The sequence below is a fragment of the Coregonus clupeaformis genome, unplaced genomic scaffold, assembly GCF_020615455.1.
Source record: "Coregonus clupeaformis isolate EN_2021a unplaced genomic scaffold, ASM2061545v1 scaf1111, whole genome shotgun sequence".
Classification (NCBI taxonomy): Eukaryota; Metazoa; Chordata; class Actinopteri; order Salmoniformes; family Salmonidae; genus Coregonus; species Coregonus clupeaformis.
The window spans coordinates 38686-65998 of NW_025534565.1; the positions used below are offsets into that span (position 1 = coordinate 38686).

A 27313-nucleotide genomic window follows, 5' to 3' on the forward strand; every position below is an offset into this window, starting at 1 on the left:
AACAGCCTCCGTGTTCACAGTAAACAGCCTCAGTGTTCACAGTAAACAGCCTCCGTGTTCACAGTAAACAGCCTCAGTGTTCACAGTAAACAGCCTCAGTGTTCACAGTAAACAGCCTCAGTGTTCACAGTAAACAGCCTCAGTGTTCACAGTAAACAGCCTCAGTGTTCACAGTAAACAGCCTCAGTGTTCACAGTAAACAGCCTCCGTGTTCACAGTAAACAGCCTCAGTGTTCACAGTAAACACGCGCTGGAAGTTTTACAGAATTTTCACAATGTTCAAGTTTGCACTCAGCAGACCTGAAATTTGCTCGGTGCTGAAAAAATGTGTTAATTTTCCTGTTATGGCGAATAAAAAGTTGGCTACAGTTAAACTCAAATTGTTGTCAGATACTAAATTATATGTTCTGGTAATTTTATGAGCTGGCTAGCCAGCTGTATAGCTAGCTAACAAGCTAGCAACGAGCCAAAACATTGTCTAGAAAGCAAAAACATTGGCTTGTTAGATTGACATATCCTAAATACATTTTTAAACGGATGGGTTTTTTGGTTAAAAATCATATTATGTGAGCTTAACATTACTATATATATATATATATATATATATATATATATAGTAATGTTAAGCTCACATAATATAATTTAAAAGTGTGCGTTAAGATGTCTGTAATAGAATAAATGTGGCAAAAACAAATGTAGACATTAAAGTGGAACGGACAGCGTTTTAACTACTTTGCAGATATGAAACAGACTAAAAAATAAATATCAAATTCCCAGTTTATGCTAAAAAAACAACTTCATAAGAGGTTTTAAAAATAGGTTATATTTGCCTCAACATTCCATGACGTACACTAAGGCATTGTTGGCAGAATAGATTGATGCAATTCATGGCATGATTCATATAATTCACCAATACATTTCTTGCTAGTCCAAGAAATATTGCTATCAGGTTGTAAATCACAGCTGGTCTGATACAATGTTTGCTGCCTCCGTTCGGGATGCACTGTTTCCGTTTCAATGGCTCAATATTTTGTACCAAAATGGACGAAAGAAACTAAGGCTGGGAATGACAATACAATCAAACTAGCAAGGGCAAAGATCACAAGTCAGTCATAATGTGGCTAATAGGCTAGCGGATCTATTTATGTAGCAAGCTAAAAACACGGAGCCTAACGTTAGCTAGATAGCTAGCTTTTAGGTGGACGTCATGTCATTGGAGGAGTGGGTGAGTGACTGACTTTTTCCCCTCATATCATTTATCGGTGGCTATACACAGCTAGAGATGCAGGTGTCATTTGGTTAGCTAGCAAGAACTTCAAGGACAGTTAGCAAATGTACTCTGGCTATCTATCTACTCCGGTTTCAGTGTGCCAGAGCGCAGAATAACTGATGAATTTACGAATGCGCCAACATCCGCTGAATATGACCGGTGTCAGTAAACGTAGGCAAAGAAAGTAAAATGTAGTCACGAACGCTCTAGATAACATGTAAACAGCCTAACCAGGTCTGCTAAGTTGAGTAAAATGGTCAGTGAGGTGTTCTCTCATTTGTGTCTGGAAGTAGATACAGTGGGGGGAAAAAGTATTTAGTCAGCCACCAATTGTGCAAGTTCTCCCACTTAAAAAGATGAGAGAGGCCTGTAATTTTCATCATAGGTACACGTCAACTATGACAGACAAATTGAGAAGAAAAAATCCAGAAAATCACATTTTAGGATTTTTAATGAATTTATTTGCAAATTATGGTGGAAAATAAGTATTTGGTCACCTACAAACAAGCAAGATTTCTGGCTCTCACAGACCTGTAACTTCTTCTTTAAGAGGCTCCTCTGTACTCCACTCGTTACCTGTATTAATGGCACCTGTTTGAACTTGTTATCAGTATAAAAGACATCTGTCCACAACCTCAAACAGTCACACTCCAAACTCCACTATGGCCAAGACCAAAGACCTGTCAAAGGACACCAGAAACAAAATTGTAGACCTGCACCAGGCTGGGAAGACTGAATCTGCAATAGGTAAGCAGCTTGGTTTGAAGAAATCAACTGTGGGAGCAATTATTAGGAAATGGAAGACATACAAGACCACTGATAATCTCCCTCGATCTGGGGCTCCACGCAAGATCTCACCCGTGGGGTCAAAATGATCACAAGAACGGGTGAGCAAAATCCCAGAACCACACGGGGGACCTAGTGAATGACCTGCAGAGAGCTGGGACCAAAGTAACAAAGCCTACTATCAGTAACACACTACGCCGCCAGGGACTCAAATCCTGCAGTGCCAGAGTGTCCTCCTGCTTAAGCCAGTACATGTCCAGGCGCGTCTGAAGTTTGCTAGAGTGCATTTGGATGATCCAGAAGAGGATTGGGAGAATGTCATATGGTCAGATGAAACCAAAATAGAACTTTTTGGTAAAAACTAAACTCGTCGTTTTTGGAGGACAAAGAATGCTGAGTTGCATCCAAAGAACACCATACCTACTGTGAAGCATGGGGGTGGAAACATCATGCTTGGGGCTGTTTTTCTGCAAAGGGACCAGGACGACTGATCTGTGTAAAGGAAAGAATGAATGGGGCCATGTATCGTGAGATTTTGAGTGAAAACCTCCTTCCATCAGCAAGGGCATTGAAGATGAAACGTGGCTGGGTCTTTCAGCATGACAATGATCCCAAACACACCGCCCGGGCAACGAAGGAGTGGCTTCGTAAGAAGCATTTCAAGGTCCTGGAGTGGCCTAGCCAGTCTCCAGATCTCAACCCCATAGAAAATCTTTGGAGGGAGTTGAAAGTCCGTGTTGCCCAGCGACAGCCCCAAAACATCACTGCTCTAGAGGAGATCTGCATGGAGGAATGGGCCAAAATACCAGCAACAGTGTGTGAAAACCTTGTGAAGACTTACAGAAAACGTTTGACCTGTGTCATTGCCAACAAAGGGTATATAACAAAGAATTGAGAAACTTTTGTTATTGACCAAATACTTATTTTCCACCATAATTTGCAAATAAATTCATAAAAAATCCTACAATGTGATTTTTTGGATTTTTTTTCCTCATTTTGTCTGTCATAGTTGACGTGTACCTATGATGAAAATTACAGGCCTCTCTCATCTTTTTAAGTGGGAGAACTTGCACAATTGGTGGCTGACTAAATACTTTTTTTCCCCACTGTAGCTAGCAAGCTAGCCAACTCTAGCCAGTTAGCTTTGGGTGCTTGGTTGGGACAAGCATGCATTGGCAGGCAAGCTGCAGAAGGACGAGCAGGCTAGTATTCCCCTTTGTTTATCAGTGCAATTTTGACGGCCAACTAGCTGAAAAAGTTTTGAGAGGGTCTATCTAATGCTCCTTCGTTAGATTTTAGCTCCTCTTTCTCTGGCTAGCATTAGTTGTTGATCTAGTTGTTGTTGATGTGCATAACTGAGGGAGAGAGAGCCTACCTTGTCATGGTTGTTTGATCAATAGGACTGTAAAGTTCTCAAATGTAAGAGGACTCCCGTGGTATTTACATATTTGCAGAAATCCATTCAGGTTTATTTTGTAGCTTTTGGCGAATGCGTTCTAATGATCTAAAGTCGCACTGTTGCAACTGCCTGTAAACACACAGTCCAGTTCAAAGTGAATGATGGCAGGCCTGTGTGCAAATGGCTTGTTTGCATAAAGGCCTACTGTAGCTCTGATTGGCCGGTCTGTGTAGACTCCGGTCCTGGACGAGAAATATGTTTTTATTGGGTTTTATTTGCTGCAGTGTCTATTAATTGTCCAAACGCACGACCGCTTTCCCACTCTATATTGCTACAGAGTTTTCACAAATGCCTTAATATACATAATTCCCAAACATTCTAAGAATTTATGAAAACTTTAAAATGACCACATTTAAGTGCTTGCTTGTCAGACAAAAAGTGTCATTCTTCCTGGGGGTGTGTATGAACAGATTTTAATAAGATTCAATGTTGCTAAAATGCTGTCAGTTCAACTTTAATAAATACATTCCTATAGCTTCCAAAATATTAAAGATGGAGGCACAGTGGCTTCAACACAGCACCCCTGTCAGTCATCTAGTGTATATATAAATCACTGGTGCCAAGCCGGTAAGATGAAAATGGACGTTTATACTGAAGCGTTGGTGGGACTTTTAAACGTATTACCGCATTCGTGACTACCTCGGTTGGCTGAAATTAAAAGTACAGGCTTTGTTGCCGAGCAACACCTTTCAGACGCAGAGAAAAGCTGGGAAGAGGTTGGCAGCATGGTAAAGTGGGCGGCTATTCTTGTTTGGTTTCAAAGAGGTTTTTAGAGTCAAATGGGTTCTGTTTAGGGAGTTAAAAGTGTCAACGTGTTCTGCTTCTGATGTGTTCATCCAGTATTAAGTGATACAGAACATGTACAGTAGATATAACGTTGCCAATTATATGGACAGTAGTTACCTGCACCGATCCTGATTTTACTTCCTGATCCTGATTTGACAGTACACTGGCATAACTCAATCTCTTCCAAATATGGTCTGTTTTCATATCTATATTAGAATCAACTGTAATATGTTTTGTACCATAATCTACAGTGTCCCTGGACCAAACATACTCTCTCTCTCTCTCTCTCTCTCTCTCTCTCTCTCTCTCTTTCTCTCGCTCTCTTTCACTCTCTCTCTCCCCCTCTCTCTCCTCTCCTCTCTTTCTCCCCCTCTCTCTCTCTCTCTCTCTCTCTCTCTCTCTCTCTCCTCTTTCTCCCCCCTCTCTCTCTCTCTCTCTCTCTCCAGATGATCAACGTGCTGACCAGTGATAGCCACAGGATGTTTGAGGCGGTGGTGTTTGGTACCTTTCTGCTGTGTATCCCCGTGCTGCTGACTGTCTGCATCGTCTACGCCTGCTACCCTGGGATACACCGCCCTCATCGGAGTCTCTGTCTACCTCATATTCATCCCCATCCAGGTACTAAACCCTGGCCCTCATAGGAGTCTCTGTCTACCTCATATTCATCCCCATCCAGGTACTAACCCTGACCCTCATAGGAGTCTCTGTCTACCTCATATTCATCCCCATACAGCTACTAACCCTGACCCTCATAGGAGTCTCTGTCTACCTCATATTCATCCCCATACAGGTACTAACCCTGACCCTCATAGGAGTCTCTGTCTACCTCATATTCATCCCCATACAGGTACTAACCCTGACCCTCATAGGAGTCTCTGTCTACCTCATATTCATCCCCATACAGGTACTAACCCTGGCCCTCATAGGAGTCTCTGTCTACCTCATATTCATCCCCATACAGCTACTAACCCTGACCCTCATAGGAGTCTCTGTCTACCTCATATTCATCCCCATACAGGTACTAACCCTGACCCTCATAGGAGTCTCTGTCTACCTCATATTCATCCCCATACAGGTACTAACCCTGACCCTCATAGGAGTCTCTGTCTACCTCATATTCATCCCCATACAGGTACTAACCCTGACCCTCATAGGAGTCTCTGTCTACCTCATATTCATCCCCATACAGGTACTAACCCTGGCCCTCATAGGAGTCTCTGTCTACCTCATATTCATCCCCATACAGCTACTAACCCTGACCCTCATAGGAGTCTCTGTCTACCTCATATTCATCCCCATACAGGTACTAACCCTGACCCTCATAGGAGTCTCTGTCTACCTCATATTCATCCCCATACAGGTACTAACCCTGACCCTCATAGGAGTCTCTGTCTACCTCATATTCATCCCCATACAGGTACTAACCCTGACCCTCAAACCTCACTCTCCTCCTCACTTCACTCTTCTCCAGGCTGACTGCTGTTGTTGTTGTTGTGTTGTCTGTAGTTTGCCATGGCCAGACTGACCAGTATGTTGTTGTGTTGTCTGTAGTTTAGCATGGCCAGACTGACCAGTATGTTGTTGTGTTGTCTGTAGTTTAGCATGGCCAGACTGACCAGTATGTTGTTGTGTTGTCTGTAGTTTGCCATGGCCAGACTGACCAGTATGTTGTTGTGTTGTCTGTAGTTTGCCATGGCCAGACTGACCAGTATGTGGTTGTGTTGTCTGTAGTTTAGCATGGCCAGACTGACCAGTATGTTGTTGTGTTGTCTGTAGTTTGCCATGGCCAGACTGACCAGTATGTTGTTGTGTTGTCTGTAGTTTACCATGGCCAGACTGACCAGTATGTTGTTGTGTTGTCTGTAGTTTAGCATGGCCAGACTGACCAGTATGTTGTTGTGTTGTCTGTAGTTTACCATGGCCAGACTGACCAGTATGTTGTTGTGTTGTCTGTAGTTTAGCATGGCCAGACTGACCAGTATGTTGTTGTGTTGTCTGTAGTTTGCCATGGCCAGACTGACCAGTATGTTGTTGTGTTGTCTGTAGTTTGCCATGGCCAGACTGACCAGTATGTTGTTGTGTTGTCTGTAGTTTACCATGGCCAGACTGACCAGTATGTTGTTGTGTTGTCTGTAGTTTACCATGGCCAGACTGACCAGTATGTTGTTGTGTTGTCTGTAGTTTGCCATGGCCAGACTGACCAGTATGTTGTTGTGTTGTCTGTAGTTTGCCATGGCCAGACTGACCAGTATGTTGTTGTGTTGTCTGTAGTTTACCATGGCCAGACTGACCAGTATGTTGTTGTGTTGTCTGTAGTTTACCATGGCCAGACTGACCAGTATGTTGTTGTGTTGTCTGTAGTTTGCCATGGCCAGACTGACCAGTATGTTGTTGTGTTGTCTGTAGTTTACCATGGCCAGACTGACCAGTATGTTGTTGTGTTGTCTGTAGTTTACCATGGCCAGACTGACCAGTATGTTGTTGTGTTGTCTGTAGTTTGCCATGGCCAGACTGACCAGTATGTTGTTGTGTTGTCTGTAGTTTAGCATGGCCAGACTGACCAGTATGTTGTTGTGTTGTCTGTAGTTTGCCATGGCCAGACTGACCAGTATGTTGTTGTGTTGTCTGTAGTTTAGCATGGCCAGACTGACCAGTATGTTGTTGTGTTGTCTGTAGTTTACCATGGCCAGACTGACCAGTATGTTGTTGTGTTGTCTGTAGTTTAGCATGGCCAGACTGACCAGTATGTTGTTGTGTTGTCTGTAGTTTGCCATGGCCAGACTGACCAGTATGTTGTTGTGTTGTCTGTAGTTTACCATGGCCAGACTGACCAGTATGTTGTTGTGTTGTCTGTAGTTTACCATGGCCAGACTGACCAGTATGTTGTTGTGTTGTCTGTAGTTTACCATGGCCAGACTGACCAGTATGTTGTTGTGTTGTCTGTAGTTTACCATGGCCAGACTGACCAGTATGTTGTTGTGTTGTCTGTAGTTTACCATGGCCAGACTGACCAGTATGTTGTTGTGTTGTCTGTAGTTTACCATGGCCAGACTGACCAGTATGTTGTTGTGTTGTCTGTAGTTTACCATGGCCAGACTGACCAGTATGTTGTTGTGTTGTCTGTAGTTTACCATGGCCAGACTGACCAGTATGTTGTTGTGTTGTCTGTAGTTTACCATGGCCAGACTGACCAGTATGTTGTTGTGTTGTCTGTAGTTTACCATGGCCAGACTGACCAGTATGTTGTTGTGTTGTCTGTAGTTTACCATGGCCAGACTGACCAGTATGTTGTTGTGTTGTCTGTAGTTTACCATGGCCAGACTGACCAGTATGTTGTTGTGTTGTCTGTAGTTTACCATGGCCAGACTGACCAGTATGTTGTTGTGTTGTCTGTAGTTTGCCATGGCCAGACTGACCAGTATGTTGTTGTGTTGTCTGTAGTTTACCATGGCCAGACTGACCAGTATGTTGTTGTGTTGTCTGTAGTTTGCCATGGCCAGACTGACCAGTATGTTGTTGTGTTGTCTGTAGTTTACCATGGCCAGACTGACCAGTATGTTGTTGTGTTGTCTGTAGTTTACCATGGCCAGACTGACCAGTATGTTGTTGTGTTGTCTGTAGTTTACCATGGCCAGACTGACCAGTATGTTGTTGTGTTGTCTGTAGTTTACCATGGCCAGACTGACCAGTATGTTGTTGTGTTGTCTGTAGTTTACGCATGGCCAGACTGACCAGTATGTTGTTGTGTTGTCTGTAGTTTACCATGGCCAGACTGACCAGTATGTTGTTGTGTTGTCTGTAGTTTACCATGGCCAGACTGACCAGTATGTTGTTGTGTTGTCTGTGGTTTACCATGGCCAGACTGACCAGTATGTTGTTGTGTTGTCTGTAGTTTGCCATGGCCAGACTGACCAGTATGTTGTTGTGTTGTCTGTAGTTTACCATGGCCAGACTGACCAGTATGTTGTTGTGTTGTCTGTAGTTTACCATGGCCAGACTGACCAGTATGTTGTTGTGTTGTCTGTAGTTTACCATGGCCAGACTGACCAGTATGTTGTTGTGTTGTCTGTAGTTTACCATGGCCAGACTGACCAGTATGTTGTTGTGTTGTCTGTAGTTTACCATGGCCAGACTGACCAGTATGTTGTTGTGTTGTCTGTAGTTTACCATGGCCAGACTGACCAGTATGTTGTTGTGTTGTCTGTAGTTTACCATGGCCAGACTGACCAGTATGTTGTTGTGTTGTCTGTAGTTTACCATGGCCAGACTGACCAGTATGTTGTTGTGTTGTCTGTAGTTTACCATGGCCAGACTGACCAGTATGTTGTTGTGTTGTCTGTAGTTTAGCATGGCCAGACTGACCAGTATGTTGTTGTGTTGTCTGTAGTTTAGCATGGCCAGACTGACCAGTATGTTGTTGTGTTGTCTGTAGTTTACCATGGCCAGACTGACCAGTATGTTGTTGTGTTGTCTGTAGTTTACCATGGCCAGACTGACCAGTATGTTGTTGTGTTGTCTGTAGTTTAGCATGGCCAGACTGACCAGTATGTTGTTGTGTTGTCTGTAGTTTACCATGGCCAGACTGACCAGTATGTTGTTGTGTTGTCTGTAGTTTAGCATGGCCAGACTGACCAGTATGTTGTTGTGTTGTCTGTAGTTTACCATGGCCAGACTGACCAGTATGTTGTTGTGTTGTCTGTAGTTTGCCATGGCCAGACTGACCAGTATGTTGTTGTGTTGTCTGTAGTTTACCATGGCCAGACTGACCAGTATGTTGTTGTGTTGTCTGTAGTTTGCCATGGCCAGACTGACCAGTATGTTGTTGTGTTGTCTGTAGTTTACCATGGCCAGACTGACCAGTATGTTGTTGTGTTGTCTGTAGTTTACCATGGCCAGACTGACCAGTATGTTGTTGTGTTGTCTGTAGTTTAGCCATGGCCAGACTGACCAGTATGTTGTTGTGTTGTCTGTAGTTTACCATGGCCAGACTGACCAGTATGTTGTTGTGTTGTCTGTAGTTTAGCCATGGCCAGACTGACCAGTATGTTGTTGTGTTGTCTGTAGTTTACCATGGCCAGACTGACCAGTATGTTGTTGTGTTGTCTGTAGTTTACCATGGCCAGACTGACCAGTATGTTGTTGTGTTGTCTGTAGTTTAGCATGGCCAGACTGACCAGTATGTTGTTGTGTTGTCTGTAGTTTACCATGGCCAGACTGACCAGTATGTTGTTGTGTTGTCTGTAGTTTACCATGGCCAGACTGACCAGTATGTTGTTGTGTTGTCTGTAGTTTACCATGGCCAGACTGACCAGTATGTTGTTGTGTTGTCTGTAGTTTGCCATGGCCAGACTGACCAGTATGTTGTTGTGTTGTCTGTAGTTTGCCATGGCCAGACTGACCAGTATGTTGTTGTGTTGTCTGTAGTTTACCATGGCCAGACTGACCAGTATGTTGTTGTGTTGTCTGTAGTTTACCATGGCCAGACTGACCAGTATGTTGTTGTGTTGTCTGTAGTTTACCATGGCCAGACTGACCAGTATGTTGTTGTGTTGTCTGTAGTTTACCATGGCCAGACTGACCAGTATGTTGTTGTGTTGTCTGTAGTTTACCATGGCCAGACTGACCAGTATGTTGTTGTGTTGTCTGTAGTTTACCATGGCCAGACTGACCAGTATGTTGTTGTGTTGTCTGTAGTTTACCATGGCCAGACTGACCAGTATGTTGTTGTGTTGTCTGTAGTTTACCATGGCCAGACTGACCAGTATGTTGTTGTGTTGTCTGTAGTTTACCATGGCCAGACTGACCAGTATGTTGTTGTGTTGTCTGTAGTTTACCATGGCCAGACTGACCAGTATGTTGTTGTGTTGTCTGTAGTTTACCATGGCCAGACTGACCAGTATGTTGTTGTGTTGTCTGTAGTTTACCATGGCCAGACTGACCAGTATGTTGTTGTGTTGTCTGTAGTTTACCATGGCCAGACTGACCAGTATGTTGTTGTGTTGTCTGTAGTTTACCATGGCCAGACTGACCAGTATGTTGTTGTGTTGTCTGTAGTTTGCCATGGCCAGACTGACCAGTATGTTGTTGTGTTGTCTGTAGTTTGCCATGGCCAGACTGACCAGTATGTTGTTGTGTTGTCTGTAGTTTACCATGGCCAGACTGACCAGTATGTTGTTGTGTTGTCTGTAGTTTACCATGGCCAGACTGACCAGTATGTTGTTGTGTTGTCTGTAGTTTACCATGGCCAGACTGACCAGTATGTTGTTGTGTTGTCTGTAGTTTACCATGGCCAGACTGACCAGTATGTTGTTGTGTTGTCTGTAGTTTACCATGGCCAGACTGACCAGTATGTTGTTGTGTTGTCTGTAGTTTGCCATGGCCAGACTGACCAGTATGTTGTTGTGTTGTCTGTAGTTTACCATGGCCAGACTGACCAGTATGTTGTTGTGTTGTCTGTAGTTTACCATGGCCAGACTGACCAGTATGTTGTTGTGTTGTCTGTAGTTTACCATGGCCAGACTGACCAGTATGTTGTTGTGTTGTCTGTAGTTTACCATGGCCAGACTGACCAGTATGTTGTTGTGTTGTCTGTAGTTTAGCATGGCCAGACTGACCAGTATGTTGTTGTGTTGTCTGTAGTTTACCATGGCCAGACTGACCAGTATGTTGTTGTGTTGTCTGTAGTTTAGCATGGCCAGACTGACCAGTATGTTGTTGTGTTGTCTGTAGTTTGCCATGGCCAGACTGACCAGTATGTTGTTGTGTTGTCTGTAGTTTACCATGGCCAGACTGACCAGTATGTTGTTGTGTTGTCTGTAGTTTAGCCATGGCCAGACTGACCAGTATGTTGTTGTGTTGTCTGTAGTTTACCATGGCCAGACTGACCAGTATGTTGTTGTGTTGTCTGTAGTTTACCATGGCCAGACTGACCAGTATGTTGTTGTGTTGTCTGTAGTTTACCATGGCCAGACTGACCAGTATGTTGTTGTGTTGTCTGTAGTTTACCATGGCCAGACTGACCAGTATGTTGTTGTGTTGTCTGTAGTTTGCCATGGCCAGACTGACCAGTATGTTGTTGTGTTGTCTGTAGTTTACCATGGCCAGACTGACCAGTATGTTGTTGTGTTGTCTGTAGTTTACCATGGCCAGACTGACCAGTATGTTGTTGTGTTGTCTGTAGTTTACCATGGCCAGACTGACCAGTATGTTGTTGTGTTGTCTGTAGTTTACCATGGCCAGACTGACCAGTATGTTGTTGTGTTGTCTGTAGTTTACCATGGCCAGACTGACCAGTATGTTGTTGTGTTGTCTGTAGTTTACCATGGCCAGACTGACCAGTATGTTGTTGTGTTGTCTGTAGTTTACCATGGCCAGACTGACCAGTATGTTGTTGTGTTGTCTGTAGTTTACCATGGCCAGACTGACCAGTATGTTGTTGTGTTGTCTGTAGTTTACCATGGCCAGACTGACCAGTATGTTGTTGTGTTGTCTGTAGTTTACCATGGCCAGACTGACCAGTATGTTGTTGTGTTGTCTGTAGTTTAGCATGGCCAGACTGACCAGTATGTTGTTGTGTTGTCTGTAGTTTACCATGGCCAGACTGACCAGTATGTTGTTGTGTTGTCTGTAGTTTACCATGGCCAGACTGACCAGTATGTTGTTGTGTTGTCTGTAGTTTGCCATGGCCAGACTGACCAGTATGTTGTTGTGTTGTCTGTAGTTTACCATGGCCAGACTGACCAGTATGTTGTTGTGTTGTCTGTAGTTTGCCATGGCCAGACTGACCAGTATGTTGTTGTGTTGTCTGTAGTTTACCATGGCCAGACTGACCAGTATGTTGTTGTGTTGTCTGTAGTTTACCATGGCCAGACTGACCAGTATGTTGTTGTGTTGTCTGTAGTTTACCATGGCCAGACTGACCAGTATGTTGTTGTGTTGTCTGTAGTTTACCATGGCCAGACTGACCAGTATGTTGTTGTGTTGTCTGTAGTTTACCATGGCCAGACTGACCAGTATGTTGTTGTGTTGTCTGTAGTTTACCATGGCCAGACTGACCAGTATGTTGTTGTGTTGTCTGTAGTTTACCATGGCCAGACTGACCAGTATGTTGTTGTGTTGTCTGTAGTTTACCATGGCCAGACTGACCAGTATGTTGTTGTGTTGTCTGTAGTTTACCATGGCCAGACTGACCAGTATGTTGTTGTGTTGTCTGTAGTTTACCATGGCCAGACTGACCAGTATGTTGTTGTGTTGTCTGTAGTTTACCATGGCCAGACTGACCAGTATGTTGTTGTGTTGTCTGTAGTTTACCATGGCCAGACTGACCAGTATGTTGTTGTGTTGTCTGTAGTTTACCATGGCCAGACTGACCAGTATGTTGTTGTGTTGTCTGTAGTTTAGCCATGGCCAGACTGACCAGTATGTTGTTGTGTTGTCTGTAGTTTACCATGGCCAGACTGACCAGTATGTTGTTGTGTTGTCTGTAGTTTACCATGGCCAGACTGACCAGTATGTTGTTGTGTTGTCTGTAGTTTACCATGGCCAGACTGACCAGTATGTTGTTGTGTTGTCTGTAGTTTACCATGGCCAGACTGACCAGTATGTTGTTGTGTTGTCTGTAGTTTACCATGGCCAGACTGACCAGTATGTTGTTGTGTTGTCTGTAGTTTACCATGGCCAGACTGACCAGTATGTTGTTGTGTTGTCTGTAGTTTAGCATGGCCAGACTGACCAGTATGTTGTTGTGTTGTCTGTAGTTTACCATGGCCAGACTGACCAGTATGTTGTTGTGTTGTCTGTAGTTTACCATGGCCAGACTGACCAGTATGTTGTTGTGTTGTCTGTAGTTTACCATGGCCAGACTGACCAGTATGTTGTTGTGTTGTCTGTAGTTTACCATGGCCAGACTGACCAGTATGTTGTTGTGTTGTCTGTAGTTTACCATGGCCAGACTGACCAGTATGTTGTTGTGTTGTCTGTAGTTTGCCATGGCCAGACTGGCCAGTATGTTGTTGTGTTGTCTGTAGTTTACCATGGCCAGACTGACCAGTATGTTGTTGTGTTGTCTGTAGTTTACCATGGCCAGACTGACCAGTATGTTGTTGTGTTGTCTGTAGTTTACCATGGCCAGACTGACCAGTATGTTGTTGTGTTGTCTGTAGTTTACCATGGCCAGACTGACCAGTATGTTGTTGTGTTGTCTGTAGTTTACCATGGCCAGACTGACCAGTATGTTGTTGTGTTGTCTGTAGTTTAGCATGGCCAGACTGACCAGTATGTTGTTGTGTTGTCTGTAGTTTACCATGGCCAGACTGACCAGTATGTTGTTGTGTTGTCTGTAGTTTACCATGGCCAGACTGACCAGTATGTTGTTGTGTTGTCTGTAGTTTGCCATGGCCAGACTGACCAGTATGTTGTTGTGTTGTCTGTAGTTTACCATGGCCAGACTGACCAGTATGTTGTTGTGTTGTCTGTAGTTTACCATGGCCAGACTGACCAGTATGTTGTTGTGTTGTCTGTAGTTTACCATGGCCAGACTGACCAGTATGTTGTTGTGTTGTCTGTAGTTTACCATGGCCAGACTGACCAGTATGTTGTTGTGTTGTCTGTAGTTTACCATGGCCAGACTGACCAGTATGTTGTTGTGTTGTCTGTAGTTTACCATGGCCAGACTGACCAGTATGTTGTTGTGTTGTCTGTAGTTTACCATGGCCAGACTGACCAGTATGTTGTTGTGTTGTCTGTAGTTTACCATGGCCAGACTGACCAGTATGTTGTTGTGTTGTCTGTAGTTTACCATGGCCAGACTGACCAGTATGTTGTTGTGTTGTCTGTAGTTTACCATGGCCAGACTGACCAGTATGTTGTTGTGTTGTCTGTAGTTTGCCATGGCCAGACTGACCAGTATGTTGTTGTGTTGTCTGTAGTTTACGCATGGCCAGACTGACCAGTATGTTGTTGTGTTGTCTGTAGTTTACCATGGCCAGACTGACCAGTATGTTGTTGTGTTGTCTGTAGTTTACCATGGCCAGACTGACCAGTATGTTGTTGTGTTGTCTGTAGTTTGCCATGGCCAGACTGACCAGTATGTTGTTGTGTTGTCTGTAGTTTACCATGGCCAGACTGACCAGTATGTTGTTGTGTTGTCTGTAGTTTACCATGGCCAGACTGACCAGTATGTTGTTGTGTTGTCTGTAGTTTGCCATGGCCAGACTGACCAGTATGTTGTTGTGTTGTCTGTAGTTTACCATGGCCAGACTGACCAGTATGTTGTTGTGTTGTCTGTAGTTTACCATGGCCAGACTGACCAGTATGTTGTTGTGTTGTCTGTAGTTTACCATGGCCAGACTGACCAGTATGTTGTTGTGTTGTCTGTAGTTTACCATGGCCAGACTGACCAGTATGTTGTTGTGTTGTCTGTAGTTTACCATGGCCAGACTGACCAGTATGTTGTTGTGTTGTCTGTAGTTTACCATGGCCAGACTGACCAGTATGTTGTTGTGTTGTCTGTAGTTTAGCATGGCCAGACTGACCAGTATGTTGTTGTGTTGTCTGTAGTTTACCATGGCCAGACTGACCAGTATGTTGTTGTGTTGTCTGTAGTTTACCATGGCCAGACTGACCAGTATGTTGTTGTGTTGTCTGTAGTTTACCATGGCCAGACTGACCAGTATGTTGTTGTGTTGTCTGTAGTTTACCATGGCCAGACTGACCAGTATGTTGTTGTGTTGTCTGTAGTTTGCCATGGCCAGACTGACCAGTATGTTGTTGTGTTGTCTGTAGTTTACCATGGCCAGACTGACCAGTATGTTGTTGTGTTGTCTGTAGTTTACCATGGCCAGACTGACCAGTATGTTGTTGTGTTGTCTGTAGTTTACCATGGCCAGACTGACCAGTATGTTGTTGTGTTGTCTGTAGTTTACCATGGCCAGACTGACCAGTATGTTGTTGTGTTGTCTGTAGTTTACCATGGCCAGACTGACCAGTATGTTGTTGTGTTGTCTGTAGTTTAGCATGGCCAGACTGACCAGTATGTTGTTGTGTTGTCTGTAGTTTACCATGGCCAGACTGACCAGTATGTTGTTGTGTTGTCTGTAGTTTACCATGGCCAGACTGACCAGTATGTTGTTGTGTTGTCTGTAGTTTACCATGGCCAGACTGACCAGTATGTTGTTGTGTTGTCTGTAGTTTACCATGGCCAGACTGACCAGTATGTTGTTGTGTTGTCTGTAGTTTACCATGGCCAGACTGACCAGTATGTTGTTGTGTTGTCTGTAGTTTACCATGGCCAGACTGACCAGTATGTTGTTGTGTTGTCTGTAGTTTACCATGGCCAGACTGACCAGTATGTTGTTGTGTTGTCTGTAGTTTACCATGGCCAGACTGACCAGTATGTTGTTGTGTTGTCTGTAGTTTACCATGGCCAGACTGACCAGTATGTTGTTGTGTTGTCTGTAGTTTACCATGGCCAGACTGACCAGTATGTTGTTGTGTTGTCTGTAGTTTACCATGGCCAGACTGACCAGTATGTTGTTGTGTTGTCTGTAGTTTACCATGGCCAGACTGACCAGTATGTTGTTGTGTTGTCTGTAGTTTACCATGGCCAGACTGACCAGTATGTTGTTGTGTTGTCTGTAGTTTACCATGGCCAGACTGACCAGTATGTTGTTGTGTTGTCTGTAGTTTGCCATGGCCAGACTGACCAGTATGTTGTTGTGTTGTCTGTAGTTTACCATGGCCAGACTGACCAGTATGTTGTTGTGTTGTCTGTAGTTTACCATGGCCAGACTGACCAGTATGTTGTTGTGTTGTCTGTAGTTTGCCATGGCCAGACTGACCAGTATGTTGTTGTGTTGTCTGTAGTTTAGCATGGCCAGACTGACCAGTATGTTGTTGTGTTGTCTGTAGTTTACCATGGCCAGACTGACCAGTATGTTGTTGTGTTGTCTGTAGTTTACCATGGCCAGACTGACCAGTATGTTGTTGTGTTGTCTGTAGTTTGCCATGGCCAGACTGACCAGTATGTTGTTGTGTTGTCTGTAGTTTACCATGGCCAGACTGACCAGTATGTTGTTGTGTTGTCTGTAGTTTACCATGGCCAGACTGACCAGTATGTTGTTGTGTTGTCTGTAGTTTACCATGGCCAGACTGACCAGTATGTTGTTGTGTTGTCTGTAGTTTACCATGGCCAGACTGACCAGTATGTTGTTGTGTTGTCTGTAGTTTACCATGGCCAGACTGACCAGTATGTTGTTGTGTTGTCTGTAGTTTACCATGGCCAGACTGACCAGTATGTTGTTGTGTTGTCTGTAGTTTAGCATGGCCAGACTGACCAGTATGTTGTTGTGTTGTCTGTAGTTTACCATGGCCAGACTGACCAGTATGTTGTTGTGTTGTCTGTAGTTTACCATGGCCAGACTGACCAGTATGTTGTTGTGTTGTCTGTAGTTTACCATGGCCAGACTGACCAGTATGTTGTTGTGTTGTCTGTAGTTTACCATGGCCAGACTGACCAGTATGTTGTTGTGTTGTCTGTAGTTTAGCATGGCCAGACTGACCAGTATGTTGTTGTGTTGTCTGTAGTTTACCATGGCCAGACTGACCAGTATGTTGTTGTGTTGTCTGTAGTTTACCATGGCCAGACTGACCAGTATGTTGTTGTGTTGTCTGTAGTTTACCATGGCCAGACTGACCAGTATGTTGTTGTGTTGTCTGTAGTTTACCATGGCCAGACTGACCAGTATGTTGTTGTGTTGTCTGTAGTTTAGCATGGCCAGACTGACCAGTATGTTGTTGTGTTGTCTGTAGTTTACCATGGCCAGACTGACCAGTATGTTGTTGTGTTGTCTGTAGTTTACCATGGCCAGACTGACCAGTATGTTGTTGTGTTGTCTGTAGTTTGCCATGGCCAGACTGACCAGTATGTTGTTGTGTTGTCTGTAGTTTACCATGGCCAGACTGACCAGTATGTTGTTGTGTTGTCTGTAGTTTACCATGGCCAGACTGACCAGTATGTTGTTGTGTTGTCTGTAGTTTACCATGGCCAGACTGACCAGTATGTTGTTGTGTTGTCTGTAGTTTACCATGGCCAGACTGACCAGTATGTTGTTGTGTTGTCTGTAGTTTACCATGGCCAGACTGACCAGTATGTTGTTGTGTTGTCTGTAGTTTACCATGGCCAGACTGACCAGTATGTTGTTGTGTTGTCTGTAGTTTACCATGGCCAGACTGACCAGTATGTTGTTGTGTTGTCTGTAGTTTACCATGGCCAGACTGACCAGTATGTTGTTGTGTTGTCTGTAGTTTGCCATGGCCAGACTGACCAGTATGTTGTTGTGTTGTCTGTAGTTTACCATGGCCAGACTGACCAGTATGTTGTTGTGTTGTCTGTAGTTTGCCATGGCCAGACTGACCAGTATGTTGTTGTGTTGTCTGTAGTTTAGCATGGCCAGACTGACCAGTATGTTGTTGTGTTGTCTGTAGTTTGCCATGGCCAGACTGACCAGTATGTTGTTGTGTTGTCTGTAGTTTAGCATGGCCAGACTGACCAGTATGTTGTTGTGTTGTCTGTAGTTTACCATGGCCAGACTGACCAGTATGTTGTTGTGTTGTCTGTAGTTTACCATGGCCAGACTGACCAGTATGTTGTTGTGTTGTCTGTAGTTTACCATGGCCAGACTGACCAGTATGTTGTTGTGTTGTCTGTAGTTTACCATGGCCAGACTGACCAGTATGTTGTTGTGTTGTCTGTAGTTTACCATGGCCAGACTGACCAGTATGTTGTTGTGTTGTCTGTAGTTTACCATGGCCAGACTGACCAGTATGTTGTTGTGTTGTCTGTAGTTTACCATGGCCAGACTGACCAGTATGTTGTTGTGTTGTCTGTAGTTTACCATGGCCAGACTGACCAGTATGTTGTTGTGTTGTCTGTAGTTTACCATGGCCAGACTGACCAGTATGTTGTTGTGTTGTCTGTAGTTTGCCATGGCCAGACTGACCAGTATGTTGTTGTGTTGTCTGTAGTTTACCATGGCCAGACTGACCAGTATGTTGTTGTGTTGTCTGTAGTTTGCCATGGCCAGACTGACCAGTATGTTGTTGTGTTGTCTGTAGTTTACCATGGCCAGACTGACCAGTATGTTGTTGTGTTGTCTGTAGTTTACCATGGCCAGACTGACCAGTATGTTGTTGTGTTGTCTGTAGTTTACCATGGCCAGACTGACCAGTATGTTGTTGTGTTGTCTGTAGTTTACCATGGCCAGACTGACCAGTATGTTGTTGTGTTGTCTGTAGTTTACCATGGCCAGACTGACCAGTATGTTGTTGTGTTGTCTGTAGTTTACCATGGCCAGACTGACCAGTATGTTGTTGTGTTGTCTGTAGTTTACCATGGCCAGACTGACCAGTATGTTGTTGTGTTGTCTGTAGTTTACCATGGCCAGACTGACCAGTATGTTGTTGTGTTGTCTGTAGTTTACCATGGCCAGACTGACCAGTATGTTGTTGTGTTGTCTGTAGTTTACCATGGCCAGACTGACCAGTATGTTGTTGTGTTGTCTGTAGTTTGCCATGGCCAGACTGACCAGTATGTTGTTGTGTTGTCTGTAGTTTAGCATGGCCAGACTGACCAGTATGTTGTTGTGTTGTCTGTAGTTTGCCATGGCCAGACTGACCAGTATGTTGTTGTGTTGTCTGTAGTTTACCATGGCCAGACTGACCAGTATGTTGTTGTGTTGTCTGTAGTTTGCCATGGCCAGACTGACCAGTATGTTGTTGTGTTGTCTGTAGTTTACCATGGCCAGACTGACCAGTATGTTGTTGTGTTGTCTGTAGTTTGCCATGGCCAGACTGACCAGTATGTTGTTGTGTTGTCTGTAGTTTACCATGGCCAGACTGACCAGTATGTTGTTGTGTTGTCTGTAGTTTACCATGGCCAGACTGACCAGTATGTTGTTGTGTTGTCTGTAGTTTACCATGGCCAGACTGACCAGTATGTTGTTGTGTTGTCTGTAGTTTAGCATGGCCAGACTGACCAGTATGTTGTTGTGTTGTCTGTAGTTTACCATGGCCAGACTGACCAGTATGTTGTTGTGTTGTCTGTAGTTTACCATGGCCAGACTGACCAGTATGTTGTTGTGTTGTCTGTAGTTTACCATGGCCAGACTGACCAGTATGTTGTTGTGTTGTCTGTAGTTTAGCATGGCCAGACTGACCAGTATGTTGTTGTGTTGTCTGTAGTTTAGCATGGCCAGACTGACCAGTATGTTGTTGTGTTGTCTGTAGTTTGCCATGGCCAGACTGACCAGTATGTTGTTGTGTTGTCTGTAGTTTACCATGGCCAGACTGACCAGTATGTTGTTGTGTTGTCTGTAGTTTGCCATGGCCAGACTGACCAGTATGTTGTTGTGTTGTCTGTAGTTTAGCCATGGCCAGACTGACCAGTATGTTGTTGTGTTGTCTGTAGTTTACCATGGCCAGACTGACCAGTATGTTGTTGTGTTGTCTGTAGTTTACCATGGCCAGACTGACCAGTATGTTGTTGTGTTGTCTGTAGTTTACCATGGCCAGACTGACCAGTATGTTGTTGTGTTGTCTGTAGTTTACCATGGCCAGACTGACCAGTATGTTGTTGTGTTGTCTGTAGTTTACCATGGCCAGACTGACCAGTATGTTGTTGTGTTGTCTGTGATGCAGTATGTTGTTGTCTGGCGGCCAGACTGACCAGTATGTTGTTGTGTTGTCTGTAGTTTACCATGGCCAGACTGACCAGTATGTTGTTGTGTTGTCTGTAGTTTAGCATGGCCAGACTGACCAGTATGTTGTTGTGTTGTCTGTAGTTTACCATGGCCAGACTGACCAGTATGTTGTTGTGTTGTCTGTAGTTTACCATGGCCAGACTGACCAGTATGTTGTTGTGTTGTCTGTAGTTTGCCATGGCCAGACTGACCAGTATGTTGTTGTGTTGTCTGTAGTTTAGCATGGCCAGACTGACCAGTATGTTGTTGTGTTGTCTGTAGTTTACCATGGCCAGACTGACCAGTATGTTGTTGTGTTGTCTGTAGTTTGCCATGGCCAGACTGATCAAGTATGTTCAGGAGGAAAGCGGTGAGCGTCACAGACACTCGTGTCCGCACCATGAACGAGGTTCTCACCTGCATCAAACTCATCAAGATGTATGCCTGGGAGACCTCCTTCGAGAAGAAAATCACCGGTAAGGAAGAGAGGGTCACCACAGGATGTTAAGAAGGTATCCTGAGAGGATACTGAACCGGTAGGAAGAGTAGGGTCACCACAGGATGTTAAGAAGGTATCCTGAGAGGATACTGAACCCGGTAAGGAAGAGTAGGGTCACCACAGGATGTTAAGAAGGTATCCTGAGAGGAGTACTGAACCGGTAAGGAAGAGTAGGGTCACCACAGGATGTTAAGAAGGTATCCTGAGAGGATACTGAACCCGTAAGGAAGAGTAGGGTCACCACAGGATGTTAAGAAGGTATCCTGAGAGGATACTGAACCCGTAAGGAAGAGTAGGGTCACCACAGGATGTTAAGAAGGTATCCTGAGAGGATACTGAACCGGTAAGGAAGAGTAGGGTCACCACAGGATGTTAAGAAGGTATCCTGAGAGGATACTGAACCGGTAAGGAAGAGTAGGTCACCACAGGATGTTAAGAAGGTATCCTGAGAGGATACTGAACCGGTAAGGAAGAGTAGGTCACCACAGGATGTTAAGAAGGTATCCTGAGAGGATACTGAACCGGTAAGGAAGGTAAGGGTCACCACAGGATGTTAAGAAGGTATCCTGAGAGGATACTGAACCGTAAGGAAGAGTAGGGTCACCACAGGATGTTAAGAAGGTATCCTGAGAGGATGCTGAACCGTAAGGAAGAGTAGGGTCACCACAGGATGTTAAGAAGGTATCCTGAGAGGATACTGAACCGGTAAGGGAAGAGTAGGGTCACCACAGGATGTTAAGAAGGTATCCTGAGAGGATACTGAACCGGTAAGGAAAGAGTAAGGGTCACCACAGGATGTTAAGAAGGTATCCTGAGAGGATACTGAACCGGTAAGGAAGAGTAGGGTCACCACAGGATGTTAAGAAGGTATCCTGAGAGGATACTGAACGGTAAGGAAGAGTAGGGTCACCACAGGATGTTAAGAAGGTATCCTGAGAGGATACTGAACCGGTAAGGAAGAGTAGGGTCACCACAGGATGTTAAGAAGGTATCCTGAGAGGATACTGAAACCGGTAAGGAAGAGTAGGGTCACCACAGGATGTTAAGAAGGTATCCTGAGAGGATACTGAACCGGTGGAAGAGTAGGGTCACCACAGGATGTTAAGAAGGTATCCTGAGAGGATACTGAACCCGGTAAGGAAGAGTAGGGTCACCACAGGATGTTAAGAAGGTATCCTGAGAGGATACTGAACAGGAAGAGTAGGGGTCACCACAGGATGTTAAGAAGGTATCCTAGAGGATACTGAACCGGTAAGGAAGAGTAGGGTCACCACAGGATGTTAAGAAGGTATCCTGAGAGGATACTGAACGGTAGGAAGAGTAGGGTCACCACAGGATGTTAAGAAGGTATCCTGAGAGGATACTGAACCGGTAGAAGAGTAGGGTCACCACAGGATGTTGAAGGTATCCTGAGAGGATACTGAACCGGTAAGGAAGAGTAGGGTCACCACAGGATGTTAAGAAGGTATCCTGAGAGGATACTGAACCCGTAAGGAAGAGTAGGGTCACCACAGGATGTTAAGAAGGTATCCTGAGAGGATACTGAACCGTGTAAGGAAGAGTAGGGTCACCACAGGATGTTAAGAAGGTATCCTGAGAGGATACTGAACCGGTAAGGAAGAGTAGGGTCACCACAGGATGTTAAGAAGGTATCCTGAGAGGATACTGAACCGGTAGGAAGAGTAGGGTCACCACAGGATGTTAAAGGTATCCTGAGAGGATACTGAACCCGGTGAGGGAAGAGTAGGGTCACCACAGGATGTTAAGAAGGTATCCTGAGAGGATACTGAACCGGTAAGGAAGAGTAGGGTCACCACAGGATGTTAAGAAGGTATCCTGAGAGGATACTGAACCAGTAAGGAAGAGTAGGGTCACCACAGGATGTTAAGAAGGTATCCTGAGAGGATACTGAACCGTTAAGGAAGAGTAGGGTCACCACAGGATGTTAAGAAGGTATCCTGAGAAGGATACTGAACCCGGTAAGGGAAGAGTAGGGTCACCACAGGATGTTAAGAAGGTATCCTGAGAGGATACTGAACCGGTAAGGAAGAGTAGGGTCCACAGGATGTTAAGAAGGTATCCTGAGAGGATACTGAACCGGTAAGGAAGAGTAGGGTCACCACAGGATGTTAGAAGGTATCCTGAGAGGATACTGAACCGGGTAAGGAAGAGTAGGGTCACCACAGGATGTTAAGAAGGTATCCTGAGAGGATACTGAACCGGTAAGGAAGAGTAGGGTCACCACAGGATGTTAAGAAGGTATCCTGAGAGGATACTGAACCCGGTAAGGAAGAGTAGGGTCACCACAGGATGTTAAGAAGGTATCCTGAGAGGATACTGAACCGGTAAGGAAGAGTAGGGTCACCACAGGATGTTAAGAAGGTATCCTGAGAGGATACTGAACCGGTAAGGAAGAGTAGGGGTCAACACAGGATGTTCAGAAGGTATCCTGAGAGGATACTGAACCGGTAAGGAAGAGTAGGGTCACCACAGGATGTTAAGAAGGTATCCTGAGAGGATACTGAACCTGTAAGGAAGAGTAGGGTCACCACAGGATGTTAAGAAGGTATCCTGAGAGGATACTGAACCCGGTAAGGAAGAGTAGGGTCACCACAGGATGTTAAGAAGGTATCCTGAGAGGATACTGAACCGGTAAGGAAGAGTAGGGTCACCACAGGATGTTAAGAAGGTATCCTGAGAGGATACTGAACCGGTAAGGAAGAGTAGGGTCACCACAGGATGTTAAGAAGGTATCCTGAGAGGATACTGAACCGGTAAGGAAAGTAGGGTCACCACAGGATGTTAAGAAGGTATCCTGAGAGGATACTGAACCGGTAAGGAAGAGTAGGGTCACCACAGGATGTTAAGAAGGTATCCTGAGAGGATACTGAACCGGTAAGGAAGAGTAGGGTCACCACAGGATGTTAAGAAGGTATCCTGAGAGGATACTGAACCGGTAAGGAAGAGTAGGGTCACCACAGGATGTTAAGAAGGTATCCTGGAGGATACTGAACCGTAAGGAAGAGTAGGGTCACCACAGGATGTTAAGAAGGTATCCTGAGAGGATACTGAACCGGTAAGGAAGAGTAGGGTCACCACAGGATGTTAAGAAGGTATCCTGAGAGGATACTGAACCCGGTAAGGAAGAGTAGGGTCACCACAGGATGTTAAGAAGGTATCCTGAGAGGATACTGAACCGGTAAGGAAGAGTAGGGTCACCACAGGATGTTAAGAAGGTATCCTGAGAGGATACTGAACCGGTAAGGAAGAGTAGGGTCACCACAGGATGTTAAGAAGGTATCCTGAGAGGATACTGAACCGGTAAGGAAGAGTAGGGTCACCACAGGATGTTAAGAGGTATCCTGAGAGGATACTGAACCGGTAAGGAAGAGTAGGGTCACCACAGGATGTTAAGAAGGTATCCTGAGGATACTGAACCGGTAAGGAAGAGTAGGGTCACCACAGGATGTTAAGAAGGATCCTGAGAGGATACTGAACCCGGTAAGGAAAAGTAGGGTCACCACAGGATGTTAAAGGTATCCTGAGAGGATACTGAACTTCCGTAAGGAAGAGTAGGGTCACCACAGGATGTTAAGAAGGTATCTTGAGGGATACTGAACCGTGTAAGGAAGAGTAGGGTCACCACAGGATGTTAAGAAGGTATCCTGAGAGGATACCGAAGGTGTTTATTGGCCAATTACTATGTACTGATAATATACACAATGCAAGTCATAGGGCCTTATCAAGACATTGATTTATTGATTGATGAAATATTTTATTTTTTAAAATCCTACAGATCTACACAACCTAATCCAGATTTTCTTAAGTGAAAGAAAGTTTTAGAAAATGTTCCACAAAAATTAATGAAATAAAAATTAATATCAGAGTTAATACTTGGTGTAAGCACCTTTGGCAGCCAGTACAGCTGTGAATCATTTGGAATACGATTCTACCAAATCTGCACAACTCTTAGGGAAACATATATTCATTGTTTTCGTCACAATTTCTCAAACTCTATATATATATTTGGTCGGGAATCATTGATGGACAGCGATATTTAAACCTTGTCTCTGCAGTGTCTTTTTTGAGAAGATTTAAGTTAGGACTGAGACTAGAACACGCAACACCTCTTGGAAAGCCGTTCTGATGTGTATTCTGCATAAAGACGTGTGTAATTGTCCCGCAGAAAAATACAACCCTATTCCTAGGGTCTAGTTTTCAGAAGACTGAGGCAGGTTCCACTCTAACTTTTTACCTGGGCTTTGCTTCTTGCATATTCATAACATGATGCTCCTGAGTTGCGCAGTGGTCTAAGGCACTGCGTGCCACTAGAGATCCTGGTTCGAATCCAGGCTCTGTCGCAGCCGGCCGCGACCGGGAGACTCATGGGCGCGCACTGGTGTTGGCCCAGCGTCGCCAGGGAGGGAGGGAAAGGCCGGCAGGGATGTCAGCTCAGTTGATAGGCATGGCGTTTGCACGCGTCAGGGTTGTGGGTTCGATTCCCATGGGGGGCCAGTATAAAAAATAAAAATAAAATAAAAAAAATGAAAAGAATAAAAAAAAATATATATATATGTATTCACTAACTGTAAGTCGCTCTGGATAAGAGTGTCTGCTAAATGACAAAAATGTAAATGTAAAATGATGCTGCCACCACAATACAGAGGGATCAACAACAGTGCATTCACAGCATTTTACTGGCCTGTATAACAAAGTGAAAAAAAGAAGCCGGTGTTAAAAAAAAAATCCACTCCAAATCATCTATTCTGTTAGCAACAAGGCTGTTAAATAATACTGCAAGACAACACTGCAAATACATTAAATTAAAAACTACAGGGTTGGGTCAAATCCAATACAACCAACACAGAGTGGTGGCAGCATCATGTTATGGGTATACTTGTCATCGGCAGGGACTGGGGAGTTTGTCAGGATCAAAATAAATATGAAAGGAGCAAAGCCCAGGTAGAGAGTTAGAGGGAAATCTGCCTCAGTCTTCTGAAAACTAGACCCTGGGATAGTTGTATTTTTCAGCAAGACAATAACACACATTTTTAATGCAAAAGACTCACCAGAATGGCTTTCCAATAGGTGTTGAGTGTTGTTGAGTGGTCTAGTCTCAGTCCTGAAGTAAATTTGCTTGAAAATCAGACAGTGTGAACTTCTACTTCTAAAAATCCACCTTTCCAGAAATAAGTCTCTCACTGTCTGGATAAGAGCGTCTGCTAAATGATGTAAAATGTAATGTAAAATGTAAATTTGGGACGCAGACCATATCTGCCCTCCTGTGTTTCCCCATCAGACATCAGGAAGAATGAGAAGCAGCTGCTGGAGACGGCCGGCTACACCCAGAGTATTAACTCCTCCATCACAACCATCATCCCCACCCTGGCAACCATCCTCACCTTCGTAGTCCACACCCTGCTGGGTCTGCCCCTCGGCACCTCTGAAGTGAGTAGTATACCTAATCCCTAGTCCTAATCCCTAGTCCTAATCCCTAGATCAGTCCCTACACCCAAGCGGGGCGCATTGCGTTCATCCACCTCTGGCCTGCTGGCTCCCCTACCTCTGCGGAAGCTTCGGTTCCCGCTCAGCCCAGTCAAAACTGTTGCAGCTGCTCTGGCACCCCCAATGGTGGAACAAGCTCCCTCACGGCGCCAGGACGGCGGAGTCACTCACCACCTTCCGGAGACACTTGAAACCCCACCTCTTTAGGAATACCTGGGATAGGATAAAGTAATCCTTCAACCCAAAAAACATATTGTAAAGTGGTTATCCCACTGGCTATAGGGTGAATGCACCAGTTTGTAAGTCGCTCTGGATAAGAGCGTCTGCTAAATAGTGTAAATGTAAATGTGAATGTAGCTATCCTAGTCCTAATCCCAACTAATCCTAGCTAATCCTAGTCCTAACACCCTGCTGGGCCTGACCCTCATCACTTCTGAAGTGAGTAGTATCTAATGCCTATAGTCTTTAGCTCATAGGGCTAACATAGTCTAGTCATAGTCAGTAGTATACCTAATGCGTAGTCCTAATAACATATTAGTCAGCATTTAGTAGTACGTAATGCCTAGGCTTTAGCTCAGCGGGCTAACAGTCAGCTGTGAGTAGTACGTAATGCCTAGGCTTTAGCTCAGCGGGCTAACAGTCAGCAGTTAGTAGTACGTAATGCCTAGGCTTTAGCTCAGCGGGCTAACAGTCAGCAGTTAGTAGTACGTAATGCCTAGGCTTTAGCTCAGCGGGCTAACAGTCAGCAGTTAGTAGTACGTAATGCCTGAGCTTCCTAGCTCAGCGGGCTAACATAGTCAGCTGTGGTAGTACGTATTTCCTGGGCTTTAGCTCAGCAGGCTAACATTGTCAGCTGTTAGTAGCCATACTACTGAAGTGTCCCTCAGTCTTAGCGTTTTTTGTCGTTTACAGTCAGCTGTTATCCGAAGCGACTCCATAGGCAATTTGGGCTAAGTCGGGCTTAGTCACGCCGACGGTTTTCACCTAGTGTCCAGTTTTAACCAGGCAACTTCGGTTCCTCACGTTCGCGGCCCTTACCCCTCTAAGCTTCCCTGCCAGCCCCTCAGCTGTGAGTAGTACGTCAATGCCTAGGCTTTAGCTCAGCAGGCTAACATAGTCAGCAGTGAGTAGTACCTACTGCAAAGGCACTTTAGCTCAGAGGGCTAACATAGTCCGCTGTGAGGCTAGTGCCTAGTCTTTTTAGCTCAGAGGGCTAACATAGTCAGCTGTGAGTAGTGCCTGAGTCTTTAGCTCAGAGGGCTAACATTAGTCAG

General features: G+C 44.7%; 1 protein-coding gene across 1 annotated transcript in view; it reads left to right on the forward strand.

Annotated features, from left to right (window-relative positions):
• LOC121556210 (ATP-binding cassette sub-family C member 12) overlaps positions 1-27313 on the forward strand; it is a 109467-nt gene that overhangs the window by 18486 nt on the left and 63668 nt on the right. Inside the window, 5 exon segments of the mRNA XM_045217549.1 lie at positions 4748-4857; positions 4859-4919; positions 5808-5833; positions 20387-20511; positions 25834-25986. Of these exon segments, the coding sequence (XP_045073484.1) occupies positions 4748-4857; positions 4859-4919; positions 5808-5833; positions 20387-20511; positions 25834-25986 (475 nt within the window).